This window comes from Saccostrea echinata, unplaced genomic scaffold, assembly GCF_033153115.1.
Source record: "Saccostrea echinata isolate AGI-Se365-2 ecotype Australia unplaced genomic scaffold, CSIRO_AGI_Sech_v1 ptg000018l, whole genome shotgun sequence".
NCBI classification, from domain to species: Eukaryota; Metazoa; Mollusca; class Bivalvia; order Ostreida; family Ostreidae; genus Saccostrea; species Saccostrea echinata.
This window is the reverse complement of record NW_026889767.1, coordinates 2,668,817-2,693,225: the sequence shown is the minus strand read 5'-3', so window position 1 is coordinate 2,693,225 and position 24,409 is coordinate 2,668,817. Positions and strand designations below refer to the sequence as shown.

The window sequence follows — 24,409 nt, the reverse complement described above, 5'->3', positions numbered from 1 at the left end:
TTCACCATGTTTAATCCCCGTAGACTTTGAATTTGCCGCCGTGTTAATACACTGGTTGACCTCAAAGGGTCGAATAAATGCAGGAAGTTTGGAAAAAATCAATATACCAATCGAACCTAGGTTGAAAGCCAAGGATCTATACATGTTGAGATATTTTGCAAAAAGTGGTGACGTTCCGGTCGTGGGACAGACTATAGCGATATTCTTTACATTCTCTCTCTCTCTGTGAAGCTGCATGGCAACTAACTAAATTGACAACTTATATAATTATTTTAAGAAAAATTAGGGTTTTTTTTTAGTTTTATTGATTAGGTTTAAAAATTAGCGATGGTTCTATATTTATTTAAGCATTTTTGTAATTATTAAACCAATGGATCCACTCCTCCGGATCAGTTGTACTGCTAGTGACGACATTTATGAGACAACATTTGCTTCTAATTACTCGGCAGTGTTTTTATCAAATGTATTGATTTTACATGCCTTTATTAATAATTAATAAAATAAATGAATGCAAGTTGTTATTTACGCATCATCATGGTGTTCAATTGATTTTTGTCGCTTGTTGAATTTTTTAATGACGTCACAATGAAACTTCCCATACGGTGCACTACAAGCAGACAGACAGAGGGATGCCGGACACCGGGTGTTCAGGAAAGCTCACTTGAACTTTAAGCTCAGATGAGCTTAAACCGAGGTCCTGTGTCACGTGCAGCTAGGTTAAGGCTGTCCGAAGGCTTAATATGCGTTAAATATATACTATTTTATATTGAGCAATGTTTTGATTTCAATTTGTAATCTATGTATACTTACACAGTTAAGTTGTAAAGAAAGTTGAATAAGGTATTACAAAAAAGCAATTTTGTGATGTCACATGACTGTGTTGATCACGTGACGGACACTTATAAATTTTCTTAAATGTTGCACAAAAATCACATCGGCACAAGTGAAAAACAAAATTATTGTGAACGGCTTGTTACATAAATCAATTAAATGTATTCTTGGGTATGTATAAAGTGCTGGGGGCAAGTCTGAGTTTTATTTCATAAGAAAATATTTCACGAGAAATTCAACTTACCCACATACAAGGGGTCATTTTCCACTTATCATCGCAAGTTATACAAAATAGGATAAATTACATACAATCCCCCAGCAAAATTCAGTTAGAAGACATATTTCTCCAGTAGATTCACACAGAATATCTTCAATTAATCCTTATTATTCACTTGTGCCAGTCTAATATATATAAGATTTATAGATTCTAATTCTGTGTACAGACACGTAAGGGGGGCATTTCACATCCTTTTTCCAATTGTTTGAATACGTACATGTTAGGCAAGAAAAAGTAATAACGATATTTATACTGCAAATATTCACCATCATTACAGCCTTAAAACAACAATCTAGACACATGAATTAAACATCAACGTAAAAAAAATCTACATGTGATGTGAAAGGAATGTAAAAGTTATGACACTTTCCCCGTCATGTCAGCTCAAGTATGCAGTGACTTGACGTCATATGCCATTATGACGTCATATCTAGGTAGTTCAAAGAAGTTACCACGGCTGGTGCACTGAGACATTCTTCGGACAGCCTTATCATAGCCGCGCGGTAGGCGATAGCAATATAAAGGCCCCTCCCTGCTGAATGGCCCTAAGTAAATGTCTAAATTTGGAGCTCTTCACTTATATATGGCCTCATGAAACCATCTTAAATGGGACGTAAAACAACATACAATTAGTCAATATATTTTCAATAACCATGTCAATTTCCTTCGTGATATGGAAGAAGGAAACTAATACATGGAATTAATTCCCTTTGATTTTATAGCAATATTGACATTATTTTTGTATCAACTTGTATATATCTTGATATGGAAAACTCTGTTGCAAGATAATGGAAATAAGTACGAAATTAATGAAAAAATAATCAGAGAAAAATAGACAGATACATTCTAGACAAACAGATAGCTATACAGACAGACACATTGCATAAGATTTTCTGGTATCTGAGCAAAAATCTAGAAATAAAGATTGATCACCATCACCTAACAATTTTTGATTAAAATTTTTCATCAAATTTAAACTTTATGTTCTTATAATACATGTATATAATATTTAGAATATAGACAATTCAATATAAAGCAATATCTTCACACATTATTCTCACCGTAGCCATCAATGCTAATTATTGATATCGAAAACAGAATCCAACACATGGAAACCATTTTAAAAGATGAGTTTAAAATTTATTTTTTCCGACAATGTGTTTCTTTACCGACGTTGATCCATAGCTGGTTTCCTTATTTTATGTCCTGTTTACTATATGTATATATATATATATATTGAAATACAAAATAAAAAAATACAAAGGCATACATGTATATATACATTTTGTCTGCATTCATACATTAGTAAATATCCGAAACGCCAGGATTTCAAGTCTTTCTTTTTAAATCGACAACATATCGCAAAGCACACCCTATTGATAAATTGAAAACTTACTGATAATAGCAAAAAGACACGACAAAATATTCCTTCTGGTACTCGGTATAAACATAAGTATTGCTTTGATATTGAAGGGTATATTTTCGAGACTGATGTGAATAAGAAAAAAAATAGTTTTTTAAAATTGAAGGAATGGACTAGTTGCATAGTTAAAAATTGTTTATTATACATGTCTTTCAGAACTGTTTCTTATAACTCAGAAACAAAGGACGATACAGCACAATATGAAGAGACTACCTTGGAATTTGATGTAAGGGTATGAGTTTTTAAAGAACATATTGTTAATTTGTAGGTAGAATATCAATGATATTTTCAACAGATAGTAACAGAAATACTGAATACATTAGTGGAAATTTTAAAATATATTATTTTGTGAGTGATGTAATACTATTTCTTGACTAAGACTAAATAGTCAAGGTAATTTTCATATTTGATATTTCTTAATCCTTTTGCAAACCAATTAATTTAAGCGGGAAAAATAACTGTCATGTGCATCATCCAATGCATTCTGATTGATCTAAACAAACAACATAGCTAATGATGGAACTGTCTTTGATTTATTCAAAATTCTTGCATTGTATCTCTTAAGATGTAAAAAGTGTAATCTTGAACCCTATGGATCGTTTACGTTGTTCATCTGTTAGAATGTATTGGTTTAAAAATATTCCAGGTGTAATATCAAAAAAAAAAAAAACTTTATAAAAATGAATACTTTGGCTGTTGTTTAATGACAATAAGTGATGATGTTTAAATGCAAGTTTAATTATGAAATCGCACAAGAGTCTAAAACAAATTTTTTGACTTTCATTTGAAAGGTTGGGGATTTTTGTTCAAGGAGTTTGCAAAGTAGACAGCATACTGCGGTACATGCTTCGTCTGTCGTCTGTAGACTTTTCACATTTTCGATTACTCCTCAAGGAGCACTTTTTTTTTCAATAATCACCGGACAAGAAGAGAAATTAAAAAAAAAAAAAAAAAAAAAAAAAAAAAAAAACTGATGTGAAGGTTTACATTCATGTTTGTGCAAACCATGACCCCTGGGTCCACGGTAAGGACCCAATCGGCAATTAATTTTTTACATAAGAATATATAAGGAAAAAATGTATAATAATCTTCTTCTCAAGAACAGAAAATCCATGATAGGCCAAATTTATACGGGAGCATCCTCAGTTAATGTAGAAGTTTGTTCAAATCATGATCCCCCGTGGGTTATGCGGAGTCCACAATAGAGGATCAAACTTGTACATAGAAACTTACATAGGAAACAATGTTAATTAGTCAAATATAGAAGCATTTTCAGTTATGTCAATCAAAGTTTGTTTAAATCATGTTAACCCCCGGGGCGTAGGTGAAGACCACTTATATACCCTAACGTTTCGATACTGATCCGATTTCTGCCTTTCCCTAGCTTAAGTGGTTAGGTGAGCAATATGACCATTGACCTCCTTTTAAATTTTTTACCTTATAGACTATCAATTTTTCTTTTCACTTGAATTTTTGTAATTGCTAATATTTCCTTAATATACGCCAGATTTTCATTTTAAATACTAGGTAATAACTTCCTTTTTGGGCTACATAATATAAAGCAAATACGGAAATTCAAAAACATAATTTTTTATATGTTTTTACAAAAAATAGCCCTGGATTTATAAATTTTTATGCTATAAGAGGCCCATGGATAAAAAGCATATTCTAGTCATATCTCACACCCAAAAATAAATAAATAAATAAATAAATAAATAAATAAATAAATAAATAAATAAATAAATAAATAAATGAATATAAGTAGATATATGAATCCAATTATTCTAGCCCATTTTTTCATTCTATGGTTTTAGGAATTGTATCCCCGAGATATTATAAACAAATGACATCATATGTTCAATTTGTTGCATGTTTTTTTTTTCTTGAGGTCTATATACTTCGGTATAAAAAGGATTCATTTACTGAAATTGCAACCTATCCACATATCTAGCATATTGACTTATTAATATTTGGACGAGCTGTTTCTAAACTAAGACTTTGAAAACTGATATACATTCCCACGTTACTCTTATGAATCCCTTGAAGTTGCTGATTCCACCGTTAGGACCATAATTAGATAGACTTCAAACTATAGTACATTTAAATATCTCAATTATTGCTTGACTACTTATGTTGGAAGCTGTCGTGCCTCCTTTTCTACATGTATAAATCCTATGGTTTGAATAGTTTGGCATCTACAACACATAAAAATACATCTACCTTCAATGTAATTAAAACTGGTTGTAGATCTATCCTTCTTCAGTAAAGTCTTTAGTTTTCTAACTTCCTATTTTAGTCCTATTTCAGCTCATGAACATATAATTTCAAAATACATGAATGAATCAAGGGGATAAACCAAAATAAGATAACTTCCATAAAGGCAGTTTAATGGCGGTGTGAACACATACTGTGTGTTTTGGTTAGTTTTATGCAATTCTGTACATGGATATACATGTACATGTACGCATTTAATTTAAGCTATCGCGCGTATGTTAAGGCTACACCCAGATACCTTACATGCCTATACAATATGCCGTCATAGTAAGCTATGGAGGAGTGAACATCCCCTGCCGACCGGTCACACCCGCCGTGTGCTCCTTGTCATGATCGGGAAATAACGGAAAAATCCATCGATAATTCAGTGTGTAAATAATGGACTAACAATTAATATGAAAAACGTCAGTCAGCATTTGACTCAATGATAAATTGTATTTGCTGACAAGGTCATTGACCATAGAACTTACGAAATGATGACTTTAAACGAGACTGCTAATATTCTTGTCTCATCAACTTCTTTGTCAATAATTTATCTCGTTTTAGAAATTGTACATACGTAGAGCATGCTCTGGCGTATCGAATCAACTGAGAGATATAAACCCCGTATGCAGGTGATGAAGGTATATTGCTGCATAAGTAAGGGGAGTTTACGATTGAAAAGTTAAAGTCACCACGTTAATCATAAAGGTTGGTTGTTAGATAACAATTAACGTCTTTCTCAAGTAAAATATCCAAATATGAAACAGATGTGTCAGACTCTGTGGTATCTTTTATCTCAAGCTCACCAGGATATATCGTATCGACAAAAGAATGGAAATAACCATTCTTAATTGACAATACGTCGTCGATGTATCTAAATGTGGAGCTGAAGGCCACAGCAAGTGTTTTCTTCTTTTCACGTATAAGATTTTGGACAAATTCTGCTTCATACGAATACAAAAAAAGGTCTGCTAATAACGGGGCGCAATTGGTACCCATGGGAATTCCAATAGATTGTTGGAAGACCTGGTCTCCAAAATCCACCTAGATATTGCAATCAGAAACTCAAGCATCTTTTTAATGACAACTTCAGAGTTCTTGTGTGTACAATGAGAATATTTTTAACAAATTAATTTTGCGAATGACCAATGACAAGGAAAGTAAATTTACAAGTTCTATTTTTATTGAAAAAGCAGCTGTCAATGATATCAAAAAGCCTGGACTAATTTATCGTGGGGAATGGTTGTATATAATGTTGAAAAGTCGTAAGTTTTTAAGCTATTGATTCTGGTAAAATTTTGTAATTTCATATTTTCCAAAAGTTCCTTGGAGTTTTTTAGTATCCACATCTGATTTACACCACTTCTCGAATATATTTTTTCACAGTACTCTTGAAGTTTCTCCTTCACTACGTTAATATATCAGTGAGGAGTAAAGAAAGAGACTTGGTTGAACATTTACTGGAACCCGCTATATATCTTTGTTTGTAAGGAATTTGATGAAGTTTCGGAATGCAATATAGAAATGGTAATTCAAATTCATTTTAATTGTTAGGAATATTAAAAATATTCAAAACTAACATATGATTTTGAAGAATTTCTTCCTTAGAAAGGGAACTATGAGTATAAGTTGGAATACCACTTGTAGATTTAAATCCAAGTTCCTCTTAAATACATTTAATACAATGAGCCTTACAAACAAAGACAATGTTGTTACCAGCTTTGTCAGCCGGGACCAGTAGGTACTGATCATGTAAACTACCTAATTCTTTTTTCACTTCTGGATTATTGAATACAGAAGGATAATTGGTTCTCATATTGCACCTCAATCTTTTAATGCGCGATTTTAACATATGTCTGATACATTTAATCCATTCTGACAAAGTGTCAAGGTCTTCTTTTTCATGTCTGGCTCATCGCCTGGCGTAATCCTCTAAAGAATCCATAATATTTATGAAATTCCGACGCCAGTTGAAGGATCGGGGTTCCCTATATTTAGGACCTTTTAAAATTAGTGATCTAAGGTCCTCGTTATTTACGTCACCAGTAATAACGTGTCCAGCAGGACATTACTATACTTTTTTTTTATACTTTTTATGAACATTTTATCAATGTAGATAAAAGTTGCACTATGTTGACATGAATATAAAATTTAAATTTTAAGCTTTGAGTTTTTTGAAAACAATGCATGAAAGAAAATTGCTTTTCAAATATTGTGTCTCCTAATTATAAGAATTATAAGAATTTGCTATCACAAATATATAAAGTTTATTAGGGGCTATATAACTGGGATAATCTCTCTCTCTCTCTCTCTCTCTCTCTCTCTCTAACATCTACTTGAGTCAAAATTAAAATGGAACTATAAAATCTTTTTTTTTAATTGATGACTTTTTACACTCATTCATACTTCAGCAAGAATGATATCATTCCCAGAAATGTAAAGAAATAAAAAAAAATAAGTTTACTCACTATCCTGTCTTTGATCTATATCTATAATTACAAAAGGACAAGTCTTTTAACGTGGTTTGATACAAATTTCACATAGAACTAATATTTATTTGCTCAAGATCAGTATTTTTAGCAGGCAGAAATGAACTCAATTATGCTGGGAAAGTACTCACTGTGAACAATCACCTGACATGTTGAAGACATGTTAAAAACCCTTCATGGTATAATAATTATACATAGCCTTGTACAAAATTGAACAGTCAGGATTGACTCATCATTATCTTTGTTCAAATAACAAGAAATACCCGGGAGGTATGATCCCCTATTGTGGCCCCACCCTACCCCTAAAGGTCTTGATTTGGACAAAGTTGAATCTACACTAAGTAATTAAGTTTCACAATTTTAAACTTTTCTGACCCACTGGCTTTTGAGAAGAAGATTTTTGAAGTACCATTAAATTTTTACTCATTCTTATCTTACCTTAAAATAAGGTTTGGCCCTTCATTTGAACAATTGTTTTACACAAGAAAAAATATTTAGAAACACAAAGAGTTTTATTTCTCATGTAAAATATTTTTTCTTGTGTAAAACTTTGTCCAAATCAAGACCTTTAGCGGTAGGGTGGGGCCACAATAGGGGATCAAAGTTTTGTTAACATGGAGATGTACAGTAAAACACACTAATAATTAATTGCCTTGGTCGGACAGTTTTGCTTTGTCTGTGTAATTGCTTATATCCATTAAGTTTAAAATATATTTCAAAGTCATGGGGAATGAACATTGTTTCGCTGTAAGCGACAATTCATTATAAGCGTGTTTCGCTATAAACATGCTTTACTGTATAAGACAAAAAATCTTCTTCTAAAGAATCACTAGGCAAGAAAATTTGAATCTTAAGTGAGAGTTTCATTACATAGTGTAGAAACAAATTTATTCTTTCAAAAATTTTTCGACCCAAATCCCCCCCCCCCCCCCGGGTAAAATTAAAATTCGGAAACTTTATTGCACATCTACAGGACACCACCAATCAACTTCCAAAAAATGATAAGGCTATTGCATAAAATGTAGGAGGATCTCTGAGAACCAAGTCATAGTAGAAAAACATCATTTTTGACCCCCATTTGACCCCTTGGGTGAAAATGAAAATTCCGAAACCTTACTGCACATTTACAGGACACCACCAATCATCTTTCAAAAGATGATTAGACTACTGCGTAAAATGTAAGAGGAGTTCTCGGAACCAGGCTTTTGTAGAAAAAAAAAGTCATTTTTTGATCACCGTTTTGCTCCAGGGTTAAAAAGATTAATTGAATTCTGCCTAAAACGCAGGAGTTGTTAGATTAAGAAGAAAGTGTGACAGAAGGACGGACCAGGGTAGTAATAATATAACCAATCTTTCTTTGGAAAGTGTGGGTATAGTGATTTGCACAGGATGATTTTCCTATACTATTTATTGCGATTTTTACTTTTTTATTTAAGAAATTTAATACCATTCAGCACCATAAATTGAATATTTTAGTTCAGTGGGACAACTAAATTGATTTATTTAACTTTCGTAATTATAATTACAGTAAGATGATTGGCTTGCAGCCTTGCCAGTTTCATATTGATTACATTAAAATTACATAAGGAAAAACGAAAGGAAGAAAAATACCATTGGTGGAAAGGCATTTAATGATTACAGTAGAAAATTAAATGTACATGCAATATATGTAAATAATAATACTTTGAAATAAGTGTTCTTCTCATAGATAATATAATGTATGACCAAATGTTTTTCTCATAGATATATAAAATACATGGTTACTGTCTTGAAATATAAGCGATATTTGGGCGAGGGTAAGAAAACGTGATAGAGGGCGAGGCTTGCCGAGCCCTCTATCACGTTTTCGACCCGAGCCCAAATATCGCTTTTATTTCAAGACAGTATCCATGTATCTTGTTTATCCTGCAACATATTTTTACGTGACCTCCAAAACGAGATATTTTTCAATCGATTTAGGTACATCTCTGCAGTTGAAACTAAGACGCCATGGCGTAAACATTGCAATATTCATGACGTCACAATGCTTTTAGAACGTTGGAATACATCCACGAGGCTTTATTACGGCATTGACCGAATAAAGCTTTGGTTTATTAGGTTACCTTTATTAGGTCAATGCAAGGGGTAGTTGCAGGATAAACAAATATAATGTATGACCAAAAACCATGCAACATAAATCCTGATGAAAAGCAATCGTTTTAACTGTATATAAAAGAAAAAAATTACAGACAAAGCGCATTACTCTAATATTAGATTACATTTTTTCTCTAACAAGAAGTAGCTCAATGTACATTGTAGAATCGAGACTGTTAATTTAGATACAAATAGAAACAGAATGAAAATAAATTATCTTAAGTTATATCGTAATATAATGAACAAAAAAAAAAGTAATGTAATTAGATGAAAACACACATGAAAATGACTTTCTGTAAAGACTCGAGGTTTTAAATTGATTGATTGAATTGTTAAATTTACAATTGTTCTGTTGCAGTGTAATTAAACCTTCGGTGAGGACAAACTGCAGGCTTTACATGAAGATTGTTGATAAACAGTATAAAAAAAGACCTGTTTTCATAAAAATGTAATAACAGTCAAAAATGATGTAACAGTTCAAGCTAGACAAGTGCTTGATAGAAAATGTAAGAATTCATTTTTTGGGATTATGATGTAAACATTCTGTCGATAGGATATTGTTCACTATAATTTATTTCCAATCAGTTCCATCTGAAACATGCAGTGATGTTCCCACAGGAATTATGCTAAGCATTAGCATAAACGCTGTCTGTATTCAGAAAATCACGTATAGCTCTGTAACAGAACTCATATTCTTCCTGAAAGAAACAAAATGGAAAGTTGGAAGTATTTGGAAAGTATTTATTACCTAAGAAAACAAATCCTATAATTTTCTAAATTTACACATAATGATAAAAAGACATATTGATAGAGAGAAACATTTGTAATGAATATTGTTTCATATATCTTAAAATAGTTATAAATGTATTTTGTCCAAAAATTGAATAGAAATGAATAACTGTGCGGAATTAAGCAAAGGAACATAATTATTAAGTTGAATTACAAGTTCAATATGTAACACATTTTATATATTTTATATATGTAGCACATTTGTAGCACATTAAAATGTAGCACATTTTATATATTTATATAGCAATATATCTATGTTTATCATATTGATTCACAGAAATCACTTGAAATATAGATGGGCAGCATAAGTAATTACCTTGTTTGAAATCATTTCCGGTCTGCGACACTGCAATTGCTGCACAATGGTACAGATGTCTACTTCGTTGTCCTGTTGTAGCTGTTCTATTGCGTTATATACAGCGATGAATAGACCACAACATGCTGCTCCGTCCCTGTATTTGAAGTAAACCAATATTAAGAAGTTCAACAATAATTTGAAGCATTTTAAAAAGAAAGAACTTCTATTCATCCAGCTTTGGAATTCTTTTTTTTTTCATTTAAGCATTACGTTATTCTCCTTAAAATAAATTAAAAAAATAGGAAGGTCATAAAAACGCATCCATACATCGACATGACAGTAACATGACCCTCTACTTCTGATTTCCGGTCAAAACAGAATTGCTTGATTAAATTTATCAAAATGGATGTGTCAGCTGGAAGAAGTCGATCATGGCTCCAATCAAGGCACTCAAGAATATGTAAATGATGTGACCCCTTGTGCTTTGAAATAAAAAAAAATGTTATTTAAATAAGAAAATTGATAACAATGTCGTTAGTTTGTTAACCAGGTTAAAAGTAAGGCACATGGTGTGGTTTGTGTTTTTTGTTTGTTTGTTTGTTTTTTGTTTTTTTGTTTGTTTGTTTGTTTGTTTGTTTTGTTTTTTTTTTTTTTTTTGTTTTTTGTTGATGAAATATTTGAAGTGCATTACAAATCATAGCATCAGTAATTAATTTAATGTCAGAAGTTGTTTAAAGAGGTTGGATCCTGATATTAAAAGTTTTTGTCAAGTTTATTTTTAGTATCTACCCACATAGCTTAATTAAAAATAAAAGGGGGGGTCAATATGCTTTTTTGCGCTTCGGTACATTTGATATGGCCTTCCTGCACTGAAATTATGTCTTAAACATGAATCACTTCTTCTATGTTTTTCTTCTGATATCTTTTATCCAAATAAATCATATGCATGGGACCAAATATACTCTTATTCTATCTGAAAAAAGACATTGAAATTGTGACAAAAAAAAGTTTCAAATTACTTGGCATAATCAATGATTTGACCTTTCTGCACTCACAAACTGTCATTTATCTGGCATTAAAATTTAACAGCCCAGAAAATTATTTTATAGTCTTAAACTTTTGCCAAAGAGCTAGGTACGTTAGCTAATGTCAACAGGCCCTGCAAAATGCTTAAAATATAAAGTTTGTGTATCCTCACTAACCATGTATATTTATAAAGTTTATGATCCTAAGTCCTTGTGTATGTAAACGTTTGGGCGGATCCAAGCTTCTTATGCTGCTATGTAATATCCAAACCTATGCCGTATCCGGAAAACAAGCAATTTTCTTCACTTTTCACCCGGTTTTTGGGAAAATTCGATGTGGCCACATGCATCGGCCACGAAGATATTTTAACCAGAAATATTATAACATAAAAGGGATTGATTTTTACAGGTTTCGTTCTGGCCGTGGGCTGTGGCCACATTGAATTTTTACAAATTCTAATGTTACCAGTCGTCTGCTATACGGATCTTGACATGAGGGGAATGGAATATTAACTTGATATTTTGACTATATTCGTAGAAAATAAATAACAATTGAATACATGTTTATTTTGTAGAAATCTAAATGATAAAATACATTATTTTAATAACTCAGTTGTTAAAAATTCGTATCCGCGACCACCTTTTTTACTTTCGTTTTCATTCCGGAAACAAGCAAAATACAGGCAAATGTACACAATCATATAATACAGGCAAATGTACACAATCATATAACGTCTTAATTTCAGTCGGTGTGTTGTTAAAAGATATAACCGAGATGTTATTGGGTTGCTAAATTTATAAAAAGGTATCTTATGTTAAGTTTAAGGCAAGAACCTAACGTCTCTAGGTTGTACACCGAACTCTAAATATAAATGTCCTCATTGTTTACGTTGACAACGTACAGTGACGCGCCAAAAGCTTTTCCTCATTTTTCAGTCTTTCGTTCGATATTTTACTGTAAACACTATTTTTTTTTTTTTTTCAAAAATTTTGATAAAATTATTGAGAATTTCTCACAGTAAGAGAAAATTTTAGTCAGATGTTTCATTCTAGATATAAAAAGAATCTCAAATTAACGACTTTTTATTATCTGTAAAAATACTGGAAAGTTAACATGTTTCAATGCACAGATGCAGTTACACCCATTCTCCAAAAGCTTAATTAGTACATACTTATACTTAGTATATTTTAAGTACGATAATCTTTCAATGAATTAAATTTATATACCATCACCTAGAAACGAAAAAGAAAACATAACCATTTAATATGTTTTTATGTCTTCTCAAAAAATAATTAAAATGATAATTGAGAACAGTAGAGGCATAAGTATATGTTATTTATGTCCCCGAAAACAGTGAAACAATGCGGTTAAATTCAAGAGGGAGAAAGAAGAATGGGGAAATTACATATAACTATTAAGTTTGCCTTAGAGAAGTTAAGATGAGAATAAATAAAATAATGTTCGACCTAAAATGATACTCATTATAATGAAAACTTCTGAATGGGAGAGCTTCATTTAATTTTATGAAATTCTAATAAGATACTGAAAATATTTTTTAAAGCTATATATGGCGTATCAGAGCTTGAAAAATAATAAAACAAGATTGAGTGTAAATATATATAATAAATGTTATTTACGTTCGAATTAAATTTTTCACCGATTTTGAACTTAAATAACCTCACGTTTCTTTAGTTAAAATGACTTTAAATTTGTCTGTTAAATGTGGAGTCGGTAAATAAATCGGTTATTGCTTTAAATTTTTAATATATTTGAAAAGCGATTGATTTAAATTGTGTAATTTACAGGAAAGTCCTATCTTTTATAAAGTAATAAAACATATAGAAAGAATTTTTTTTAAATTTTGGTTACCTGAACTTAACAAAAAATACGCCAAATATGACTTTAAATTTATATAATATATCTATAATTTTTTTCTAACTCATTTATTTTACACCCTCCCTTTTGTGACAGAAAAAAACTCTCCAAAATATTTGCAAATTCATTAATTCTTACTAAATCAAATGATATTAATAATAAAAATCTTGTTGTTTGTCATTGCATTCAACGCTACTATTTTAAATTTTGTGATGTCTGCAGTTCTCGGGAGTTTTCGTCAACGAATGATTTATAAGTATTGCGAGAAAATGCACATGGTGTTCCTAGAAGGTTAAATATGATGAAAAGCATGACGACGACAGGGAAATATGAAGTCTTATGGCCCCGTTACGTGACAATTTAGAACCAATTAAATAACGTGTTGTCTAGAATAATTATAATGAGGTATAATAATTGGGTTATGTGTGTGTGTAGGGGGGGGGGGTTCCCACTCAGGCCACTTATAAGCTTATATATCATACTTAAAATCTCGGAAATCGGGAAGTTGAACTACTTGGCCAGGGATCTCAAGGTAGACCCCCCTCCCTACCTTGCCTCTGAAACCCCACTTCACCAACTCAGGTGACGTACGTACCAGGAAGATATTGTACGCGAGCTTCATATTTTAGCGGCTTTGGCGCAGACAACATTACGCTAATTCATGAATACCGTAAATAAATCATAACTGAATACATGCAAGGCCCCTAAATCTGCAGTATTTTATGGTAACGCCATCTAGTCCATAGGAAGTCATTGCGCTAAATTTTGAATACGTTAATTTATGTACACGTACAGTTTTGTCTTTTGGATATAGAAAATATTTAGCGTTACAATATAAAGACCCAGGAAAATTATTTTCAGATCTTAATTTTCTAGTTGTTTGTCCCCAAATGATCAACAGTCAGGTTCTAAAGCTGAAACCACGAGAAGAATGAATTCAACATGACCCTGGTTGATGCGTTATTAAAAGTCATATTTGTTTAACCTTATGCTTACAGTCATTTGAATAACCCCGCGTTTCGAGACACTGGTAACCTTATCGCTGTATTTTGCATCCAATCTAAGACAACCCAACGTAATAATTTTTTTGTATAAAAAAAATTTAGCAATCTTTAAGGTCGCAGATAGTGCGTATGGCCCAGGGTTGAAATGTTACAACCTTTTTTATGAAGGGTTGAAAAAATATACCTATCTTGTTATAAACCAAGTCAAAGCTTAATAAAAATTAAATATGTCGTGTATGAGATGAGTCCACCGTCTTCATTTTTTTTATATCTTGGAGGGATGATGGATATGTTCAGAAAAAAAATCAAAAGAAATGCCCATGAAAACGGAACAGCGTCCAATCATAAAGTTATGTGTTGATATTGTAAAAACGGCGTCAGAGACAAAATTCATGGTTGTTAAAATTACTGGGAATAATCGAAATATTTTTTAGCTCAATTGACAAAGCAAAATTGAGTTTTGGAAGAAAAGTATTGTCTGAATTCCCGATTAGACAAATGAAATTAAATTTTATCACTACTATTATTTGAATTTACTTCAGCTGTTTTGTATAGCTTTGCAAGTTCCCTGTTGGTAAGTTAGGAAGATGATTATAATTTATCTTTTGTTAATTGACACCTTTGTCTGTGGTTCAAATTCAAAGATCAATTTGCAAGGTCATCGTAAACTAAAAGAAAATGCTGATGGAAATGATGAGGACATATCACAAAGATATGTAATTTAGATCCAGTCTATACGTATTGACAAATAAAAAAAGTAAACTTTGTCGTATAGTTTACAAGGAACCTTAGGGTCAACTTTGATTTTTTTTTTTGCTATTTGTTATACCAGTAGCTTACTTTCATCCCCCTTCCTCCCTTTCTCAGCGCAATAGCGACCTAGAATATATTTTAGCTTAAACAAAACCCTGGAGAAACTCAGAATTTCAGAATTCTGAAGTCAACGAATTCTACTAGATATTTCTTAAGTTGCAGGCACGTAGTATGGGCTTTAAAATGCGGGGGAAGGGGGGGATCAAACTTAAAAATCCTTTTTCGTGGGAGGGAGGTCCAACTTCTCAACTTCTTCTACATCAATTTTATTTCATACATCACCACATAACCCTGCAACAAAAAGTGGGGAAGAGGAGCAACTAGCCCTTCAATGAACATATTTTCGATAGAAAAGGTAATGTTAAAAAAAAGGGACACCCCCCCCCCCTCACAGTACTTCGTGTCTGAGTTATCATTACATCCTGGCGATATAATTCCTTATTATTTTGCTGCCCATTGATCTCTTTTGTATGAATAATTTAATACTTTTTTAAAATTGTATTGATTAATCTAAAATAGGGCGATTTTCGGTATTATAATTTGAACCTTAGTGCAAATAGGTCAAAATTAATGCTAAAGTAGGTTATATTTCCTCGTTTACTGTTCTTGTTTGTTAATAAAAGCTTCATTTCAAGGATCTTTTTGCATTCTCTATCTATTTTTTTTTTTTAAACATTCCTGAAAAAAAAAATTAATTTGTTTGTGGAGAAAAACAGACTGCACATTATGCAAGCAATTTTGACTGCAATTATGATATTCAGGTATATTGATACTATGGAGGTCATTTATTCTTTAAAACATTCTTTTTTGTGCAATATTTTCTTTGAAGTAAATAAACTATGTAATGTAAATATTTTAATATAAGATTTTTTTTACGTATAACATACATTGATACATTAATGTTCTAAATTGACAGCAATAATGACGTCATAGTGCTAAAAGCGGTTAAATGCAATAAAATACATTCCATTTTTAGAGGGCTATTGCAACTAAACTATAAAAGATAGATAAAAATTGTTGATATATTTATAAAGTGTACATCCTCAGGTCATTTCTTTATAATTATTTTAAATTTTCAAAGAAGGGCCATTTTTCACTACTAACGTACCTGGCTCTTTAAGCAGAATGACTAAAGTCATCTTATATATTCAGAAAAGAAAATCAAAAGTAGGGGTCTATGATGTAAAATTTTACATATTATTAAAAGAATTAATTGTAAGTTGAAATTGGCTCTATTTTTCTGGATTTTCAGACTATATTTGCAATATTTGTTACAATGTAATAAAAGAATTCATAAAAAATTAACTTGATAAATATTTCAGGACCAGCATTAAACATTTCAATGTACAAAGCAACTCTGAAGCCTGCAAGGAAAAATTGGAAATCACACTGAACAGAACTGTAAATACTTTGAAAGAGAAAAAATAATCATTTTCTTTAAAAAAAAAAACCTTCCGCCACTAAATATAGTTCCTCATATAATGCCTTCATGGAATATTAATCGTGGGTATTTAATTGAATATAGCTTAACTTGCATTGTAAAGTTCAATTTTTATATAACAACTTAAATATAATGCAGAATTTTAGAATAAAGGTCCAGAAAAAAAAATATGCTAAAAGCTCAGGATCAAACCTCCTTAAGAAAAAAGTTAGTAGAATATATTCGTAGGATGTTGTACTATCTTCAATAAGTATAGGCACAAGCCTCACCTTCTTTCTTTTTATTTCAACAGTTGTTTTTCGTATTTCATTTGTCAATCTTGTTTGAGCACGTTTGGTGATCTCATATTGATCCAGTCTAAAATGCTTGACTTGCTCCTCAACCCAAATCTTCATCTTTATGTCAAAATGCAACAAACTCTTCGACATTATTACTTCATAATCATTTGATATTTTGTAATTACAGTTTTAAGCTTATTGGGGAATTTTGACAAGATTATTTTCAAAGTCAACTGATGAAAACGCCTTTGAATTATGAAGCAGTGGTACACTTATGTCAAATTTACAGTTAATTATAAAATGAAAGGGAAACATTTTTTGATACCATTTTAAACTGTGTATGCTATCTGATGGAAAACTATAAGATAATCTACAGATTTTGACCTAAATCTAAAATTACTTCATGATCATGCCAGAAAATTTCGATATGTCCAATTGCAATAAACGTTTTTAAGTTTTACAATGCATATAATAATGCAGAGTACTCTTCAAATGAGCATTCTTAATGAAAAAACAAATTACTTTTTTGAAACACATGCAAAAAAAAATTACAGAGAAAATTATAAGAAAGTTCATCCTACCTCATTGACATCTGACAAAGGATTCAAAGATATTAGAAAGTGTGATTCTTGATCAACAAGAAGACGAGCTAGATCAATGGCTGCGCCAGTCACAGGAAGCTGGGCAGAAATAAATTCGTCAGCCCGGGTAAAAGACTAAACATTATGAAAACAGAAATATAATGTTCTTTTTCGAAATATCAAAAGGCGTAAATTGTCAATAAAATTAAAAAAAAATGTAGATGGTAGGTTTGCAGACCCTTTGAAATTGACCAAAGGCATACAGATAAAAATTGCTATGAATTTATTTGGTTTTGTTTTGTAGATTTGTATGCAATGTCATAATTATCAAAGGGTTTTCAAAAAATCTGTTATTTTTCTTTTCTTTTACAATGATTCTGGTATTTTTGTAATATAAGAAAACTGAAAAATATCTTTGTTCTTATATACGATGTCAAAAAATACATACCGACAGTGTCACTGCATTGTAATAGGAAGAACGACCCCGGCAGTAGGAAGTCAAAAGTACTAGATATTGCTCAACTAAACAAATACAATAATTTTCTTAAAACAAAGTTAGTGATTGATATAGGTCTCTCTGATTGACTTTGAATCAATTAAGTATTGAAATTTATAACTTCTGAAATAGTAAAAACTTCGTACCTGGTAGAACAAAATCTGTCATATTCAGTTTCAAATGTTGTCTACCTGTTTCGAAATCTTCATCCTCATAATGTGGTTTTACTATTTTCAGTTTCTAACAAAAATATTATGGAATCAAATAAAGAAGAAAATGTTTTTAACAATGCTTTCTTTTTCTTCATTAAAGGATCAATATATATTTTATGTAATATATACTGATATTCTAAATTTCTTTGGTTTGAACATATTTTATTGTAGTTTCTAATTACAAAGGGATTTGGCACAAGTTCTTAAAACTTATTACGCCCTCTCCCTAATATTGCTAAATTTCTTTGATACTAGCTTACATTGTATTCGTCTGTGATCTGTTTCCTTGTCTCTCGTCTGCCCAAATCCGAATAGAACTTAAGGTATTCTTCCCTTCTGATATATTTATTCTGTCTTCTAAAGAACTCAAACAATGCTTTATAAAGAAACATGTACTGGTCCTGAAAAAAAAAATTCATTTCAAACTAATTTCTTTTATAATTTACTTTGGTGAAGAAATATATCAAGCTATTTGTAAAGATTAACATATTATCTGTTTCTTTCTCTCTTTCTAGATCTGTTTCTCTCTCACACAGATTTCTCAATCAAACTTAAATCTAAACATACCACGTTCTGTATCATTGTCATTCTGTCTTTACGCATGGCCTTGACATACTCTATGATATTGACTTTGCCATTGTCCTTGCCATACCTGGACAAAACATCAAAGGCTATAAATGTTCCTGTTCTCCCTATTCCAGCACTGAAAGAAACATAATGAGTTTTCATCATCATTTCAAATCGTCTCATAAGATTTGAGAAGTTTTTTTTACCATGTCCTTTATATCCCTTAATGTTTATCGATTTTAAATTTTTGCGTGGTATCATTCAGTATTTTTTTAAATAGAATTTTCATTTGTACACGTGTTCTATCTACGAATCTTGACTCGAATATTCATTTCTTCTTATGTTTGATCCAATCTTTGAAGAAAGTGCAAGAGTTTATTTATATTAACGTGTACCTGCAATGTATGAGAATAGGATGCCTAGATGGTTTGATTTTGTGTCGGAAGTGTCTATGAAAGACGACAAGATTCAGTGGATTGGGAGTCCCGTGATCTGGCCATCTAGTATAATGGAACTGCACGACAGTCCTTGACTCACTGACCTAGTATGTACATGCAAATCGTTTTTTTTTTCAAATCAAATCATAAAAAATATAGTGAAACTATATGACAGTTCTTCATAGAAAAAGCATATGTTTTTTTCTTTATTTTTAGTTTTTGGTACTAAATTGGACAAACAACATGACTTTTGGAAAAAAAAAATTCTTTTCGGCTCTAACATGTCAAACATTACAAAACTTACTTTCTGTTTTCGCAGTGTCATAATTCTCATCACAAAATAAGCATAGACCTTTTCCTGAATTAGGTCTACAGAAAATGGATCTAAGTCTAGTTCTTCGTTTTCATCGGGCCAATACTGGTGACATTTATTCTGCAATATGGTTATTTATCAGAAAGGACTAAACTTAGCATTAAAAAAAAAAACTTTTTTTACAAACTTAAGGAATACATGTTTTCAATTCGAACTGATATAAATTTATATACTCAGGTTAAAAGGAATGCATATAACTTCAACTTAGAAAATGCACAGCATTTAACCTTAGGTCCTTCAATAAGATTAGTCAACATGACAATATACTCGATATGTTCTTGCCAAATCATCCTCCAATGATCTATCAAAGTATTGGCTGTTGGTCCTTCAAAATAATTCAAACCGATTAGGTAAAAAAAAAAATATTTAAACATAACCAAATCAAAAGAGATGAGAAATTACATAATACTTCGTTCACCGACCTATCTATATTAGAATATTTATTGAAATATCATTACCTTGACATGCAATGTAGTCACGTCTCCCTTCCATATTCTATATAAAAAAATATCAAAATAATCAGACTGTATTTAGAATTTTCAAAAGTTCGAGAGTCGATATTGTTATTATCATACATGTAGCTTATTATAGATCATTGCTTTTTAACCTCTATGTAATTTGCATTGATATAATCCGAGGTGAAGCCGTTCTCAACTGCCAGTTTTACCCTGGAATGATCATCTGAATGAGACAAAATTAGGAAAGTGAGAAGAAACTTATTGAGCAATGCCAAAAAGGGAAAAAAATCATGTTTGATATGTCTGTCCATGTAAAAAACATTATTATTTTTTCTTAGTAATTTTACTAAATCTTATATTTATATATTCAAATAAAGATCAAGAACAATAAGTAATTTAAAAACTCTCACAAGGAAATGTCGTTTTAAATCTATTTTTAACTATATTTTCTTCCATTTTGGCTATATTGCAGTCAAATCTTTCTCCATATGGAAGGGACTGAAAAAAAAAAAAAAAATATATGGTAGAATTTTATTAGTGACAATATTTTTTTATTTTACAATTTTAGCGACAATAATAATTTGCGATTTGAGAGTCTGAAATAAGTTCTTGACTATTAATTTTCTAGGCTGTGGAATTATTCTAGATATATACCAAATTACATATTTTGTTTGCAAAGTGAAAGATTTGCAAGTAGAACAAGGTCACAAATTAAGTGGATATTTATCGTACGCGAATAAAGGTTGGTTTAAAGAATCTTAATCTAGAAATTTGCCAAAAAAATCTGAAGTATTTGAATTATTGGAAATAAAACCAAGCATATAATCTCTGAAACATTTTATCAACCACATATGAAGGATGTTCTAAAAAGCGGGAAAAAAAAACCCGAGAGATTAAGGTAGGTCGCGGGTTTATTGCATAAAAATTCTTACGAGAAAATTTATCCTGAAAATTTGATATAATGTTCATTAGAATTTGCTGCATATTATCTATAATTTTTATCAAATATGTCTACGTGGTTTTAATGCTATATTACTGTAAACTCGGTATAGTTTTTGTTACTATTTTGACGCTTTACTATTGAAATATATATAGAGAAATAACGTTTTTAGACCAATTTTAAGGAAAGACTTTCTTAAAAAAAAAATGATCGAATAGCTTTTTAAAGACGTAGACGAATTAGTTAGGAGGTTCAAAATGAAAAAAATGAGGTCAAAATAAAACTATTGAGAAAAAAAAAAATCGATATTTCTTCTCGTTAGTTTTTTGCTAAATAATTACAAAGTTTGTTTTTATATTGCCAATGTTTGAGTTTATGGCGTTATTTATCACTACAACGTCATATATTGAACGTAATCGCGTTTACATACTCGCATAAATATCTATTATTATCTGTTAATAGTGTCATATAGATTTGATAGACCGGATTTGTAGAAATATTTTAATGCATTTAAATATAATAAATAAATCACTTGCTAGCCTGCATATACATGTATAAAGAGACTCTACGAGATTACAAGATTGAACAAATAAAAAAAAAAGCAAAACAATAAAAATAAAAAAAAAAAAACCAGGAAAATTCATGTAATTAAATTTCATCCGTTTTTAGTGTTGAGTATCATTAGTGTTTATCCTGAAAATATACAAACAGGTTTTTTCCCCGATTTTGATAGGCAAACCTGGTGTAAAATGTACGTTCGATTTAATTCCTTTGTAATGCAAATTGCGTACACACGTACAACCTTTCAAGTTTTCGGATAAGCAATTTACGGTAATTTTCTTTTTGCATACCATAACTTTAACAATGACACATTTTAATTGATCTTTAGCAGTTTAGTATCACTTACTAGTTATTCCTTATTTATTAACTATTACTTATTTATTCCTTGCACTGGGTATTGTATTTATAATGATTTATTAGTTACATTTACATATACATGTAATCACAGCAGAATTTAGACTTGTAATACATAAAATATATGAAGATAACGAACAGTATTAAAGCTTAAAAGTCCATTAAACAATACAAAATAGGCGCAGAGCAAACACAGACCTCCAAAACATCAGAGGTGGGATCAGGTGCCATGGAGGAGCGAGCATTCCCTGCCGACAGGGCACACCTGCCCTGTGCTCCTTGTCATGATCGGGAAATAACGGAAAAAACAGTCGACAATTCAGTGTGTAAATAATGATCTAACAATTAGCATGAAAATCATCAGTCAGCATTTGACTCAATGGTAAATTGTATTTGCTGACAAGGTCATTGTATCGACCATAGAACTTACAAAATGATGACGTTAAACGAGACTGCTGATATTCTTGTTTCATCAACTTGTTTGTCAATAATTTACCTCAATTTGGAAATTGTACATACGTAGAGTATGCTCTTGCGTATCGAATCAACTGAGAGATATAAACCCCGTATGCAGGTGATGAAGGTATATTGCTGCATAAGTAAGGGGAGTTGAAAAGATAAGTCATCACGTTTATCATAAAGCTTGGTTGTTAGATTACCATTAACGTCTTTTTTTTTCAAGTAAAATATCCAAATATGATACAGATGTGTCACACTCTGTGGTATCTTTTATCTTACATTTACATTTACGAGATTTAAGAAAAATAACAAGTACTGTATATTAATCTATGTTTGGTTTCGTATTGCTATTTAAAGTAATATTCAGAGAAACGAACGGGAAGCAATGCAACGTCGCCTTTGTGACTTAATTGACGTCATTATCAAATGCTGCTCAGTCGGTAGAGCGCTCGCTCCGTGATCAGGAGGTTGTGAGTTCGAATCTCGGCCGAGAATGACCTACCAGGCTAAGTCGATAAAAACTGGGTAGCAACTGTTCTTTTGCCATGCGCTCGGCACTTTGAAGAGAAAGTTGTGGGTCCTTCGGATGAGACCTTAGAAACCGAGGCTCCGTGTCACGACAGGCGTTGGCACGATATAGATCCCTCACTGCTTAATGGCCCTGAGTGCCGAGTAAATGTCAAAATTTAAAGCCCTTCACCGGTATATGGTGTCTCTATTTGAGCGAAAAATTGTTCTCGAATGGGACGTTAAACAACATACAATCAATCAAAGCTTTCACATAGAAAAGTCGTAAAAAAATATTTTTCCTCACGGAAATTTACCAAATCAAATTAGTTTAATAAAAAATTCAAATAAATTCTTGATGTTTACTAGTAATGTGCACGCATAGAAAGAATGTTGATATATTGATAGTTAAAGCGAGGACAAGGGGAATCCAGTAGGAAAAAAAACATATCTTCCATTCCTTTTTTGCGGACAAGACATGCATTTATGAGAGATAAACAAAATTTGAAGCCCTTCACCGGTATATGGTGACGTCTCTATATGAGTGAAAAATTGTTGTCGATTGGGATGTTAAACAACATACAATCAATCAAAGCTTTCACATAGAAAAGTCGTAAAAAATTATTTTCGCTTACGGAAATTTACCAAATAAAACTAGATTAATAAAAAAAATCAAATATATTCTTGATGTTTACTAGTAATGTGCACACATAGATAGAATGTTGATATATTGATAGTTAAAGCGAGGACAAATAGGCCTTTCAACTAATTTTCAAGTTGCACATATGGTAAAAAACATTTGATAGATAGATTTGTAGGTACATGAAATTCTCAAAATAATATTATAACCTATACATAACTTTATTTAAATCATAAAAAAATGATTATAAATATTTAATTGGTAAGATGTTGTGTTTTAAGGACAGGTAACTCAAGTGCAAAAAACGACCAACAAACTGCCGATTTTTGAGTTATCGTTTATAGGAATGACATATAGGCTGCTTCAGTTGGTATTATAATGTTCACAAAAGGGTTCCTTATATTCTTTGGTACACAAAAGGGTTGACCAAAACAAGGAGAATGTTTTCACTCTATACCTGGAATAACGGGATCAATGAATGGGGGAATGGACTATATTCAAGATTTTAAACTCTCTTCGACAGTTGTTATGAAGAACAAAATATAATGCCATGTTTTTTGTGTGTGCATGTTGTGCTTCATCTATAAAGATATATATTTCTACGATTAAATGCAACAATAAATTATCTTATTCCTAAGCACGAAAAAGAACCATCAAGTATAAAAATTTAACCAGGTCAAAATTAAGAAGGGGGATGGATTTCACTTTCTATTTTTATTAAAAACTTCACTTATATATCATTGCACAGTGTCGGTACTACATGATAAATAAGTTTAACATTTGAGCTAAATTTTAAAACCACTGGATTCCACTGACAGTGAAGGAACACTTTGGAAATGCTTAAACTTGACATGCTTAAAAACAGTTAGCTTCCTCGGACCCGCTGTAAAC

The 24,409-nt window shown here is 31.3% G+C and overlaps 1 protein-coding gene across 1 annotated transcript in view; it reads right to left on the bottom strand.

Annotated features, from left to right (window-relative positions):
* Positions 1 to 10,035: 10,035 nt before the first annotated feature.
* LOC133189437 (receptor-type tyrosine-protein phosphatase kappa-like) overlaps positions 10,036 to 24,409 on the bottom strand; it is a 38,285-nt gene continuing 23,911 nt past the window's right edge. The window contains exons 7-22 of the mRNA XM_061324809.1: positions 20,468 to 20,555; positions 20,207 to 20,280; positions 20,058 to 20,094; positions 19,827 to 19,924; positions 19,531 to 19,659; positions 19,185 to 19,330; positions 18,790 to 18,925; positions 18,483 to 18,623; positions 18,157 to 18,250; positions 17,963 to 18,036; positions 17,515 to 17,649; positions 16,925 to 17,050; positions 16,254 to 16,256; positions 10,824 to 10,972; positions 10,515 to 10,650; positions 10,036 to 10,107 (exon numbers count right to left, since the gene is read on the bottom strand). Coding sequence (XP_061180793.1) covers positions 10,036 to 10,107; positions 10,515 to 10,650; positions 10,824 to 10,972; positions 16,254 to 16,256; positions 16,925 to 17,050; positions 17,515 to 17,649; positions 17,963 to 18,036; positions 18,157 to 18,250; positions 18,483 to 18,623; positions 18,790 to 18,925; positions 19,185 to 19,330; positions 19,531 to 19,659; positions 19,827 to 19,924; positions 20,058 to 20,094; positions 20,207 to 20,280; positions 20,468 to 20,555 — 1,638 coding nt within the window. The remainder of the gene's footprint in view (positions 10,108 to 10,514; positions 10,651 to 10,823; positions 10,973 to 16,253; positions 16,257 to 16,924; positions 17,051 to 17,514; positions 17,650 to 17,962; positions 18,037 to 18,156; positions 18,251 to 18,482; positions 18,624 to 18,789; positions 18,926 to 19,184; positions 19,331 to 19,530; positions 19,660 to 19,826; positions 19,925 to 20,057; positions 20,095 to 20,206; positions 20,281 to 20,467; positions 20,556 to 24,409) is intronic.